This window comes from Lontra canadensis, unplaced genomic scaffold (genome assembly GCF_010015895.1).
Source record: "Lontra canadensis isolate GAN:19392208 unplaced genomic scaffold, GSC_riverotter_1.0 scaffold3, whole genome shotgun sequence".
NCBI lineage: Eukaryota > Metazoa > Chordata > Mammalia > Carnivora > Mustelidae > Lontra > Lontra canadensis.
Window position 1 is genome coordinate 24,089,556 of NW_022630997.1, and position 14,163 is coordinate 24,103,718.

Consider the following 14,163-nt stretch of genomic DNA (forward strand, 5'->3'; position numbering starts at 1 on the left):
CGGGCTCTGTGTCTGACTCCTCTGAGAAGCTGCTGAAGCTGCTCCAGCACGGTGTTCCCTCACCGTGTTACCTCACGGTGTTCCTGTTGTTGAACGCTCGCAGACCCCTTCACACAGCTCTTGCTCTTCTGCATCATCACAGGCCTGGCAATGGTTCATGTCAAACTGGCGCTGTCTCTCACCACCACGGAGCAGAGAGGAGGAATCAGGATATGCCAGTCAGACACCACAGCATTTGGGTGTCAGGCAAAGGGAGGCCAGTCCAGAAACAGATTTTCAAAGTGAAATCAGTCTTTCACACCTCTTTTCTCACACCTCCTGCTTTCTCTCTCCTCTCCTAGGGCCTTCTCTCTCTTCAAGTGCACTGGCCAGATGTTCCATGCTCAGAAACAGCTCACTTCACATCCCAGTCTCCAAATGCTGGGAGTTAGGGAGTCATTCTGACTTAGCCAGTTGACCAGGTGTGACTGTCTTACACAGTTCTTCAGTTAACTCTCCAGAAGACAGTATTCACAATTTAAAAAGGAAATGTTCAGGCCTTGTGAAGGAGACAGTTTGGGATATATGTGAAAAGGCTAGAAGTTGGGAGAGGGGAAGTCATAGTAGCTACAGACCATGTTCCCCTTCCTCTTGTGATAAGAGGAAACTTTGTGCCGCCAGTACACAATCAGAAAGTGTGACTGTTGGTCAAACTTGGATCTGGTCAGAAAAATGAAATAGGTGAAATACAACTCCAGCTTGTGTGTCTCCCTTCACTGTTGATATCTAAATCACCATCTCTAAGTGAACACAATGTATCATTGCTACTCTGAAAAATCTTGAGGAGTCTTATACTAAGCACTAAACACTATATATACTCAGTCACATAGATGACTCATGAAGTAAAGTTATTAAATCACGAAGCGTGATCATCTCTGGGTAACTCCACCATCTCAATGTGGTGTCCTTAGAAAAGTCCCCCCACTTCTCAGGGCCCTAGCTTCCTCATCTCTACAGTGAGGAGTTAGGCTGAGTTATCTCCAAGCATTGTACACATTTCTGTAAATTTGTGAAATGATCTTTGGTGTGGGCGTTGATATTAAAAATAAAATGCTAAATAGAAATCCAAGATAATAAAGTCAAAACTAGTAATTTTTTTTTTAAGATTTTACTTATTTATTTGACACAGAGAGAGAAAGAGAGAGACAAAGAAAGAGGGAATACAAGCAGGGGGAGAGGGAGAAGCAGGCTTACCCCTGAGCAGGGATCTTGATGCAGGGCTCGATCCCAGGACTCCAGGATCATGACCTGAGCCAAAGGCAGATGTTTAACCGACCAAGCCGACCAGGTGCCCCAACAACTAGTAATTTTAAAAGAATTCTTTTGTATGTTTATTAAAACATAAGTGGTATTTCTGTTGAGAGTCTTATCTGTATTAGCTAGTTCTAAGCTAGTACATGCACTAACTTGTACATTGTATTAACTGTGGGTTTTACTTAGCATTAATACTTAGCCATAAAATGGGTCTTTTATAAGTTCTTTGCCCTTTAAATTTGATGAATGTTTATTGAGGGCCTGCCAAGTTCAAATCACTATATTCAGCAAGGGCTTCCCTTAGGTAAGTTAGTTGAGTTTCACATTCTTAATAAAATAATTGCAGTTTGGAATTGCCAAAAAAATCAACCAAATAAAACAACTTTAAAAAGCCAGACAAAACATTGGCTTTATTAAACCCTAAATAAGATTTTGAACCTGTTCTCTTTTTGAAACTTCCTAGGAGGATGGTTTGTGTATCAGCAGAGGAATGAAGTTCACAATAACTGTGGCATCGAGATATACTACCAGACAGACATGCAGAGCACCTCAGAGAATATGTTTCTAGAGCTCTTCTGTCAAATCATCTCTGAACCTTGCTTCAACACCCTGCGCACCAAGGAGCAGCTGGGTGAGAGAGAAGTGGGGAGTAGCGGGATACCATAGACTTTGAGCAACCCTTGTCCTCAGGAAGCATTCTGCACATGTACCGTCCACTTGCATGGTGCCTCGGCCTTGCTGCGTTGAGAAAGGCTGTGAAAACTTCGCCCGTAGGCAAAGTTGTGGGGAATCCACTTTAAAAAATAAGCAGTTAACATCTTGTGGACATTAAAGCACTTCTTAGGAGAAGGCCGTGTGTTTACAGTACATACCTGTCAATAAGGGACATTTTGGGTAGGGGGAGAGGATGCAAACAGAAGATTATTTATTATGGAAGGCAAGATGGAAAGCAAGCCACGCAGAGAAGATTAGATTCGTGAAACTTTGGGTTCCCTGAGGGCAGGTATTATTTCTTACCCATCTTTGCATCCCAGGCCTGGGGCATATAGAAAGGGTTGAGAAAATGTTTCAGACAGCGTTTTAGGCACTATTTAAAGTCCTGGAGTTCCTGGCAGGTTTAATCAATGAGGAAAGAAAGAATCCCCAGTAATGACTGGGAAGAACCAATGAAAGAGGATTTGGGTTTATCTCTCCAAGTATTTTCTTTTTTTTTTTTTTTTAAGATTTTATTTATTTATCTGACAGACAAAGATCATAGGTAGGCAGAGAGGTATGCAGAGAGAGAGGAAGGGAAGCAGGCTCCCTGCTGAGCAGAGAGCCCGATGCAGGGCTCGATGCAGGGCTCGATCCCAGGACTCTGGGATCACGACCCGAGCCGAAGGCAGAGGCTTTAACTCACTGAGCCACCCAGGCGCCCCATATTTTCATTTTTTAAACCACCGCTACACTAGATGCTCATCACGGAAAAGGGATAAGCTAGGGATGGTCCCTCCCGTCAGGTGCTCACTGTCTGATCGGCAGTGAACAGAAGTCCCTGCCCTCTCTGAGCTGACGTTATGGTGTAGGAGACAGACCATAAACAAACTCTAAGAGAATAGTTACCGTGCAATGTGGTAAATGTTGCTGAGAGACTTCACTGCAACTAAAGGTCATGTTGAAGACAGTGACTTCCTCAGAAGTGGGACCCAAAGACACCACAGCTGTCAGAGATGTGGTTCGGGGAAGAGCAGCTGAAGGACGCAAGTCACAGCTCAGTTTGAACAAGATGTGGAAGGGTGGTTGTGCAGGACTCACAAGGTGACTGCAGACGTGTGACCTTCTTTTACTTGGTCTCTCGAGATTTTTAGTCCGAATAGACTCAGTCTAGGGATGGAGTCACATAGGGAACTTGGATGTGAAAGGAAACAGCGGTGGAATCATGGTTAGGGGATGAAAATGAGTTCAGTCTATCCTAGGGATGGGAATGACTTTAACATAGATGGAGGATGATTAGCTCGCGGACGGGGAGAAGTTGTGGGATGTGCGACTGAATAATGAAGAGGGTTTTTTCCTTTTTTTTTTTTTTTTTTAAGAAAAAGAATTATCTCCCAACTTTCTAACTGTTCTTCAAAGAGCTCTTTTGCTCTATCCTTAGGGACTTTGGATATCCTAGTTATTCATATTTCTTCAGAGGTGAATAATACAAAGCCTATAAGTAGATTTTACTGCTCTGATAGGATAAGTTTTGAAGGATTAAAAGTGACCCAAGGCTCAGATGCCCGAGTCCTGACTGGCTGATGTTCATGTTTCAGGCTATATCGTCTTCAGCGGGCCGCGTCGAGCCAACGGCATACAGGGCTTACGATTCATCATCCAGTCAGAAAAGCCGCCTCACTACCTAGAGAGCAGAGTGGAAGCTTTCCTAATCACCATGGAGAAGTCCATAGAGGACATGACAGAAGAAGCTTTTCAAAAACACATTCAGGCATTAGCGATTCGTCGACTAGACAAACCAAAGAAACTATCCGCAGAGTGTGCTAAATATTGGGGGGAAATCATCTCTCAGCAATACAATTTTGACAGAGGTAAGGCAAAATGAGGGCCCCGACATTTACGACACATGAGTGTAATGTTTGAGGACACGGAGGCCATTCTACAAAATGGTACTCGTCTTGTAGGTGATGTTCTGGTACTAATTTGGTTGGGGTGTGAAGAATTGCACTTCTGAAGAGCCATTTTTTAACATCATAACAGTTTTTATTAAAAAACTTTATCTTTTTTTCTTCTCTAAAACTAGAGCTGGATCTCCCTGTATCTCATAATAATGCAGTAATAATAAATCTAATTTCACTTTTTTGTGTTCAGTTAGCGTGCCCCTGAGGCGCTGAGCACAGATGATGTACTTATCTGTGGCTCATAACACCAAAAAAAGAAAAAGGAAAATGTGCAGATTGAACTCTCCTGAGATAAGGCTGCCCTGAGGCACAGGGGTTTAAACTTTTGCCTGCAGGGATCTCCAGAAATGTGTCGGTGCCATTACATTTGGGACAGTTGTGCTCCCTGAAGTCGCCTGCTCAGTGGCTTCCTTCTTCTACAGTGGAGAGTCACAGGGCAGGGCGCCACACTGGAAATCAGGGGCTTGTGTTCTCATTCTGACACCAACAAGCTGAAGATCTTAGCCAAGATGCCTTTGTCTGGGGCTCCCTTTTCCTTACCTGTCATTCTTTTAGCCATTGGCAGTGGTGCCTACCATTTCTTGAGCATTTGCCACGTGGGTAGTAGCGTGTGACTGTCACTCATCATTTTCCTTAGTTCTCACAGCAGCCCCTTTAAGTAGTTATTACCCCCAATTTCCAGATGAGGAAACTGAAGCTCAGAAAAGCTGATGTGACTGGACTGCAGATCCAGTAGCTCCTAAGTAGAGAGCCAGGATGTCTTCAGGTGCTTTACTTGATATTTATCCCCTGACTATTTGCAGGAGCAGAAGATCACTTAAAAATAGGGATACCTAAGAGCACTGGAGCGAAGTAAATGGTCATTTACTGTAGTATTCTGGGCTACTTAAGATGGAGATATTAGTAAATTATTGTTTGATTGCTGTTTCAGACAATACAGAAGTTGCATATTTAAAGACACTTACCAAGGAAGATATCATCAAATTCTACAAGGTAAGTTGAACTTACATGTTGAGATTTTGACTCGTAAGCAGATATTATTTGTGCCGTGTTGTATGTTACTGCTTTGGACCTGCTGCAGCCTCGGTCAGCTGACATTCTCTGAAGTGTCTTTTACTTGTGAAGCAGGAGCAGGACCGTGCATGGCTTCTGAATGAAGACCCCGGGGACTAGAGCTTCTGAACCTCAGTTTTCTTATTTATGCAATAGAGATTAAGCGGAGTATGAATTGAAGTGAGGTGTGCAAAGTCATTGGCACTTAGCATTTAATAAATGGTATCTGTTGCTGTTACCTCTTCAGTAGTAATTCTCAGCCTCAGAGTTTTTTAAATGTTTTAATCAGAATGCTTTGAATCAGAATATGTTTTCTTTGTTGATATTACAAAATAAGTTTTAGTTGTGTCTATTTATTGCTTCAGACTATTTGCTTTGTGAGGTTAGGTCTTTGTTCCCAGGGCTTATAAGAAAGGGTGATCATGTTCAGCTCTTCCTGGCTTCTAAGGCATTATTAGTTGTGGGTATTTAAGAGGAGTGATGTCCCAATATAACTTACTCTTGTGTTTCCACAAGCAGTGAGGATTTTTTTTCTTCCCCTCCACAAATTCTATTATTCATTTGAAATTACAAGTAGTACCTAATTACTGAATTTGTAAGAATAGCAGTTTATAAGACTCTTTCTTGTCTTAAAAAATAAGAATTTTATTACCAAGCTTAAGCTAAGTCTAGAGCATCTTTTGCTAGCTGTGTTCCATGGTACACTAGTGTTCCACAAGATATTAGTAGGGGCACCTACAAAAAAGGGTTTCATGACCATGCAAGTTTGGGAAAGACTACACTCTTCATTCTTGTTTTTAGAGAATCAACAGTGTGTTAGCATTTTAGAAGTTCTGAGAAACCCCACAGTAAAAATTTATTTAGCCTAGCATTTAATTTTGACTAATAAAAGTTCATTTTTTAAAAAGATATTATTTATTTATTGAAGAGAGAGAGCATGAGCAGGGAGAGGGCAGAGGGAGAGAAAGAGAATCCCTAGCAGACTGGGTGAGCACAGTGCCCAGAGCCCAACGTGGGCTCAGTCTCACAACTCCTAGATCATGACCTGAGCCAAAACCCAAGAATCAGACACTTAACCAACTGAGCCACCCAGGTGCCCGGACTAACGAAACTTCCTAAAGTGATTCAGCGTGCATCCTTTTTTCTTTTTTCCTCCCCACAAAATATAAGTATCTCCTGGGACTCCAGTGTTCCTTAGAATACGTTTTGCAAGAAAATGCAATTTTTTTATTGGTTCGTTTGTGTTTAGAAAGATGGAGATTGGGGCACCTGGGTGGCTCAGTCAGTTAAGCGTCTGCCTTCTCTTCAGGTCAGGGTCCCAGGGTCCTGGGATTGAGTCCCGCATCGAGTGCCCTGCTCAGTTGGGAGTCCGCTTCTCCCTCTGCCTTTTCCCTCTAGTGGGTGCTCTCTCTCAACTAAATAAATAAATAAAATCTTTAAAATAAAAGTGGGGGGGGGGGGAAGGAAAGGAAGGAAGGGGAGAAAAGGAAGAAAAAAGAAAAGAAGGAAAGAAAAGGGAGAAAAAGAGGGAGGGAGGGAAGGCGATTGTCCAAAGTTGGTCAGGAAATTGAGACTAGTCTGAAACTGAAGAGGGTGGTGTTACACTCTACTGATAAAAGATTGATAAGAGGGCAGTGAAGATTTGGGTAAAAAGCAATAGCGAATAGATCTTTGGAAGCAAATTTTTACTCAGTAAGTGAGATAGTCTCAAGTGAGGTACTTTGTGTTACTGGAGGCATACCTGGGCCGAGCCCCTGAAAGAGGCTGGGGGTCTGGGGGGAGGCCTGTGGGCAAGCCTGAGCTGTCCTGGCAGCTGGCGGGAGCTGTGGTCGCGTTATTGGTGCAGCATCAGTGGGGTTCACGTTGCAGCTGCACAAGACCTGCCTTATAACTGCTCCATAAATACTTGGTGAGCTGATGTGGCTTTGGCAGCGATCTCTCCCTCTGAGAGTGTAAGCAGGGGCAGCTTCCACACAACTTTTGTTTTCCACTTGGAAAAGACAGATAGTGGTCCAGCATTAAGGAAAAGGTCAAGAGTCACTTTCCCACAGGATCTATCAACTCATCGGTCCTGGTGTTCATGGTATGACCTAGGGAAGTCCTTCAAAGGAGCCTAGTGGAGTGAAGAGAACCAGCTTGCTTCTCTCATACCATCACTGTAAGCTTTGTGACTTCAGCAAGTCATCATACCTCTCTGTGTCTCTAAAATCAGACCATCATGACACTTAGCTTACAGAGACTCAAGTGTGCTGATGCAGGAGAGTGCCTGATATAAGGGGACACTCGAGAAATGTTAGTTTCCTTTCTCTTTCGGTAGATGAGGAACCATGGCAGTGCCCTGGTGCAGAAGCTAAGAAGGTTCTTAGAGGAGCAGGTTGTGCTCAACCCTTGACTAAGCTCCGGCCATCGCCTCTGGAGTCATTAAAGGTTACTAGGTGTAGTCCTGCGTCACACCCCAGTGAGTCCTAGGCTAGGTTTCCAATCCCAGCCCAGGTACTTATTAACTGTAGGAGTTTGAGTACATCACTTCATCTCTGTGGACTCCATTTTCTCTTTTGTAAAATGGGGTTAATAATAATTCTTGGCTACCTTACCTAATCTTTGTAGAGTTTAAAGGAAATACTCTTAAGTGAGGGGAAACCTCTTTTTTGTTTCTGGCTATGTGAGAGCCAATTCTTCACATTTGTAAAAGAGTACTTCATTTTAAGTTCCTAAGTGGCGCAGAAGGGTGACCCTGCTGTTCTTTCTCCCTAGGAAATGTTGGCAGTAGATGCCCCAAGGAGACACAAGGTATCCGTCCATGTTCTAGCCAGAGAAATGGATTCTTGTAAGTATTAAATACTGACTTTTCTTAAAGTGTATTTTTAGGCACCTGATGGTCGTCCCTTGCCCTAGGAGCATCCCTCCATTGGGCACCAGAGAGTAAAGAGAGGAGGGGACGAACTGGAGGCAGGGTCTGCTCTATCAAAGCAAAAATAAGGAGCAAAGGGAAATGAGGCAGGGGAGGAGAGAGCGCCAGCATTAGCTGCCACAGTGCCAAGCTGGTCACAGCTTTTCAAGGAGACACAGCTAGTTAGTCGTAGGACATCTTTGGAGAAGCTGTGTGAGGGACCACTGCATACAGTTCATCTGCTCAGTCCTTCCCATCTTCTGTCTCTGAGTGGCCAAGGTTTACCTCCCAACCATTAGCTCCCCTGGCCTTCTGGGTGTTTTACTGGATCCTTCCTGGTGGTCAGAGCCTCAGGGTCCAGTGAGGCCAGGCATGGGCATCAGAGTTGCTGTGGGCCAGGCTTTATAGCCACAGTAACGTTGTGAACCATCACTGGCAACATTCCAGATAGGAGGTAGGACCAGCAGTTGAGGTGTTGGGGAGCAGACAGCCTGGGGGGGACACAGGCCTGGTACAGTTTCCGAATGGGCCAAGTCCGGTTTCAGTTTCTTTAAAGTTGCTCTTGTAGGCCAGTATTTATTATGTCAGTAGTAAACCTTTTATTTTCTTCTAGGTCCTGTGGTTGGAGAGTTCCCATGTCAAAATGATATAAATTTGTCACAAGCACCAGCCTTGCCACAAGTAAGAAATGCAAATGTCATGTTAGAGTGCATGGTTAGAGGACTTCCTTCGTGGAAGGAGCTTGTTTATCAGGACACATAAGGCTAGAGGTTTCAGGTCACCAGGTGTTTGAGCCTCTACTTTACGTTCCCGTTAAAGTCTGGTTTGCCATTCTGACAGCTCCCAGGGCTCATGCCCTTTTCATCAGCAGAAAGACTTGGCCTCTGACCTTGTTTGCCTTTGCTTCTAGTTTGAAGAGTTATGTTGCTCTGCAGTGAGTTACCTCCAGCCATGTCTTTTTATCTAGCCCCTTTCATGGTGCAAGCATGTTTTAATCATCTGGAAAGGTTGGCCTTTCCTGGCAGGAGGAAGGAACTGGCAGTGTGCCCAGGCCCCTGCCGAGTAGGCACAACAGCCTCTGCGTCCTGCTGGAGACTTGTGTGCCCGCTCTTGCGTCCTCACCCTTGTATGCCCAGAGGAAAGCCAGGCGTCTTCTTTCTGGCCCCAGGTCCCACTCAGACACTCACCATAGGTTTGCATAGACAATCCAGCCCTACTGAGCCAGGAAGATTAGATCGTAATAAGTGGGGTAGAAACTAGTGTGTGTGGGAGGGAGGGAGGGAGTGTGGGTGAGAGGGGAGGAAGGAAAGAGAAAGAAAAGGAAGGAAGGGGGGAGGAGAGGGAGGGAGGGAGGGAAAGAAAAGTAAAGAAAGAAAGAAGGAAGAGAAAAGTCAACGTTCTCGTCAGTCTGGTTTTTTAGACTATAAACACTAAGAACTTTTTTCTTTGCAGCCTGAAGTGATTCAGAACATGACTGAGTTCAAGCGTGGTTTGCCGCTGTTTCCCCTTGTGAAACCACACATTCACTTCATGGCTGCCAAACTCTGAAGATTACTCCAGGGCGGGAGAGTGCAGGTGGCTGCGTCCCTGAGTCTTCCAGGGGCTGGGAAAACCTCAGCCACTTTAGTAGTTTCTGGCTCACTATTCGAGAGACAAACAGAAAAAAGAGGGGTTTGTCAAATGTCATTATGTAGAAATATTAAAAATCCAAAGTAATTAAATTACAAAATCTTATAGATGTAGAATATTTTTAAATACATGCCTCTTAAATATTTTAAAATTTTTCTTTCATGACTAAGAGAAATTGCCCTTCTATAACAGTACTTAAAATGATAAATGATATTCCTATAGAATCTTACCTTCCCTGTTCTGTAAAATAGTCACTTGTCAGAAGACAATATGTTAGTCCCTTTTTTTTCTAAAAGCCTCCTAGGTTGACAGAAAAGGCTTTAAAACCTTTAGAAAGGTAATACCTTTTTAAAAACTGATTCTCAAGTTTGCTTTCTATTTGGTGGTTTCATGTAAATCAATGGAGAACATTAACATTTGGCAGATAATGAACAAAGCGAAATAATTTTCTTTTATTAGTAAAATTGCTGATTATATAAAGCATGGTTTTAATCTTTTTATAAAATTTGGACATGTTTTTTATTCAAACTAGCAAAATGCTGGAAAACCCTAGAACACCCTACTTATTTACAATGCTAGAAATACAGACTTACCTTACATCAATTTTGTCCCAAACTGAATTTCTCAGGATTACTGTGATTTGTTTCTTTCCGATTGAATTATATTGACGTTTTTGTTCATAGTTCGTTTGCCGTGTTCCATCACTTTTACCTTTTCCCATCAATAACATTTATTGTATTTATTTGATGAGTACAAATAGGGTCAACTTCAGATCCCACTGAGTGTGTGACATGCTTTTCCAACATCAGCTATTAAAAACACTTGTAACTTTTTGCTGCCATGATATTGCAGTCAGTATATGAACCAAAATATTTGCCCCATTATGAATTTAAAAGACAGCAAGTACAAAGCCACCTTTTTGAAGGTATAAAAAATAAAGCCTTGATTCTTAAGTAGTGTGATCTCCAGAAGACTCTAAAATCCCTTTTTGCTACCAGTCTAATATTGCCTTAAGTGTTAAGTTATTTTTTGAATATATAAATATAAACATAGAAACACAGATGAAGACTGGAGTGGACTTTTAAAAAACTATTTTTTTCATGAGATACTATTTTAGATGAAATTGTTACTGTAGATTTAACAGCTGTTTTGAAATATTTACTGTTATTAAAACTTGCTTTAGGAGAAATTGTGAATATCCTTCCACACACAGGCCCTAGTAATAGTACGTGGCCCCGTTGTCCACTAACTCAGGCAAAGTATAGGATGACATTCTCTGATGACATCTTACCTCTACGTGAGTGACTGGCCAGGACTTCTTTCTGTAGAGTCATGTCTTTTCACACCTTTGGTTTTCACATTTGCCATTTCCCAGATAATCTCCATTTGGGGCAAGAGTGATATAATCACAGCTGTGGAGGCTGCTTTCAAAAGCAGGCCTCCAGTCTACTGTCAGATAAATGTGGTGCTGTACCCGTCCTTTTACCCCTACCTGCCGAAGCTTCCTCATGGGAAGCCTGTCTTTGTCCCTCAGAAGGTGGGTGAGCCATCACTTCCTTCTGGTTTTATGCATTTGTAGACTATGCAGCTTTTCATCAAACTGCAGATATATACAAGAGGGATCTAAAATTAGCCCTGAGTGTTTAAATCCACCACTGGAAGAGTAAATACTCCACCTACCTTTTCTGTGGAAAATTATGTGCTATTGAGTAATTTTTAGCTCTTTAAAAAAAAAAATGGGTGAAATTTAACAGTGTCATTTTTTTGAGAAAGTCACATGAAATCTGAAGGGAGTCTCGTGTAGTCTTCCAGGAACCTGGGGTTGCACGCCGGGTGTGCCAGCACTGTCCGGTTTCCAGACTGGATCTCTGGCTGCTGTTGGATCGCCCGGGCGTTCTAATGGATTCATTGGAATGGGTCCAAGCCGCAGTCCATGAGCAATAACAGACCACCTTGGATACTGCTGTTTACTCAGCGCGTAGTAAATGAGATTTGTGGGAAACAGACTAAGTTATTAGTTACGACTTTTTAAAAAAGTCTTCTTTTTGCCTAGTTGATGTGGAAGGGAGAGCATGTGACACAGCCAGTACGGTGGAGTGCTAGGGTAATCCTGTTTACAATAAATTGCCTGAATTTAACCTCTGGCGTTTGCATTTGTATTATTTTTACAGTTTTAGTGGGCAGCCTACCTCTTAACATCCCAATTTGACATTATTTCTTCCTTTCATTATTCCTAATGCAGAAAGCAATGAATTGGTTTTTTGGGGGAGAAAATTTTTTTTGAGTGTACTGGGTGACAGTGATTTAGTCAAATAAATGGATCAATTTCACACTCAAAGAGTAGATCGCTTTTGTGAAAGGAATCTTGGTGGGGGGCTGAGCTCCTTGCTGTGCGTATTGTCACTGACCCCAAACCCAGAAAGATTTGTCCTTGGCATTACAGGGAGAACAATAAAAAGGGTAGAAAAGCCAAATACTTCCTCAGCAGCTAGTTTTGCTTCTTGTTGCCACATCTCCAGCAGCAGATTAGGCAGATACCTTGTCCAATCCCTGGCTTCTGACGCCCAGCCAAGGTAATCTTCCTACTAGTGTGGTTTCCAGCTGGCTCACGTGGGCACTTCGGGAGGAAATGTGCTCATTCTTGTGTTTGCAGCCTAGACTGTGGTGCAGCCCATACAGTCAGCACTGTGCTCAGGGATGCTGCAGGAGCCCTCTCCGGGGGCCCAACGCAGCCCCAGGTTTTATGGCTTGGGGCAGTTTTTCCCTCTCATGGTGCATTGGGGGGGATCACGTGAGCTCCTTAACCGTATTCTCTAATACAGCTTCACAGGATGTTTAAGTCTGTGGTGAAAACCAAGATTTCTCACACACTCACCTCCCCTTTCTAGGGGTGGTTCCTGCCCTCCTAATCCTTCCCTGGCAAGGCCTCTGCCCAGTCGGCTCCCGGATCCCAGGTGTTCCGTGCTGCCTGTCAAATGAAGTTGATTGTCCTTGTCACCCTGGACATTGTCCACCCCGAGATTTCATGTGGCAGTGCCCATTGGTGCACTGAAATGCTGCTGTTCTCACCCAAGGCCAGGTCTTCACAGATATGACAGCATTTTGGACCACTCACGCCCTAAAAGAACAGTAACCTCACAAAGTACTTTATAGATTATAGACCGCCCTCACAGACCTCTTCCGCAATAATCTTCGACCCAGAAGGACAGGGATTAAAATTATCTTCATCATACCAGTTTTTCAGAGGTGGGAATAGGCTCAGAAAGGCTAAACGGGTAGCCCAGGACCATGCAGGAAGCACCTATTGAAATCTCCACTCTGATCTTTAAACTTTGAGACCTCATTGTCCCATATGGATTTCCTATAATAAGAGCTACCAAGTTCATGAATGTACCTGTGGAACAAATTAGAAAAGCATTTGCTTTTGCATTTGTATGAAATGTTACCATTTTTACGTGTACCGTTTTAGTCTCCCAACCTTTGCCTGTCTCGGAGGGAGTGAGACCAGATCTCACAGTGGAGGCATCTGCCCAGTCCATGGTGGTGTCCACTCCACTGGGCTGTCTTGTGGCCTGCCGTATCTCCGTGTTCAGCTTAATTCAGACCCATGCCTCTTGGCCTGCTACACCCTTAAATCAATGCAGGCTCTCCTTTCTGGTGCCCCTGCAGCGATGAGAGTCTCTGGGATCCTTCAAGAAACTGAGAAAAGGAGTGCGAGGAAGACTCCAGTTCTCCTGTGACCCCAGCACTCAGAGACAACCACATTTAGATCACGGGGTTTTTTTGCAGTCTTTTTCCTATGCATATAGGATGGGGTCATATATTCAGTGTTGCAACTTTTTCCTTCAATGGTCTGTAGTGAAATTTTCCCACATAGATACGCTTGAGGAAAAAAAATGTAATTTTGTTTTTGTTGTTGGGTGTTTAGTGTCATGTACTATCATTTGTTTATCGAATCCTCTTTGTAGGATGTTTAGGTTGTTTTCAGACTTTGATGCGTGATAAAGCTCCTTGTGTTGAATATGTGTGTGATTTTCTGGTTATTTCTTTAAATTGCTGGGTTATAGAATACGAATAGATCATTTAATCTTTTTCAAAAATTTTACATCTGTAGAGAAGTTGTAAAAATAGTATAATAAATTCCCATATGTCTTCACCGGTTTTATGTCTGCTACATATTGCTCTCTCTTTTAAGTAGGTCGCAGACATCATCAAGTCTTACCCCTAAGTTCATCATCAAGTCTCTCCTGACGGCAAAGGCAATGTAAGGAATTTGGCCTCACCCAAAGGAAGGACCAGCCTTTGTCCCCTTTGTCTTTGTTTAGATACAGTATACTGGTTACTTTGACAAATGAGATAGATAAATTTCTTGAAAGACACAAATTACCAAAACAGACATGAAATAGAGAGTTTGAATATTCTGTATCTGTTTAAGAAATTGAATTACTATTCTTCCCACAAAGAAGATTCTACACCCAGTTGGCTTCACTGGTAAATTCTATCATTCATTTAAGTATGAAATTATACCATCTTATGTAATATTTTAGAAAACAGGAGGGAACTCTGTTAACAAAATGTCAGCAATTTGAATCTAGCGATGTATAAATAGGAATTTTTGTACAGTTGACTTTCAAATACTACACA

At 42.8% G+C, this 14,163-nt stretch overlaps 1 protein-coding gene across 5 annotated transcripts in view; it reads left to right on the forward strand.

The window, feature by feature from the left end:
• Window positions 1-13,540, forward strand: part of IDE (insulin degrading enzyme) — a 116,429-nt gene extending 102,889 nt beyond the window's left edge. For all 5 annotated transcript variants that reach the window (XM_032836381.1, XM_032836371.1, XM_032836389.1 and 2 more), the window contains 6 exons: window positions 1,757-1,924; window positions 3,585-3,857; window positions 4,879-4,940; window positions 7,755-7,827; window positions 8,504-8,571; window positions 9,343-13,540. In XM_032836381.1, the coding sequence (XP_032692272.1) occupies window positions 1,757-1,924; window positions 3,585-3,857; window positions 4,879-4,940; window positions 7,755-7,827; window positions 8,504-8,571; window positions 9,343-9,438 (740 nt within the window). In that variant the 3' untranslated portion in view covers window positions 9,439-13,540. The remainder of the gene's footprint in view (window positions 1-1,756; window positions 1,925-3,584; window positions 3,858-4,878; window positions 4,941-7,754; window positions 7,828-8,503; window positions 8,572-9,342) is intronic.
• The last annotated feature ends 623 nt before the right edge of the window (window positions 13,541-14,163 follow it).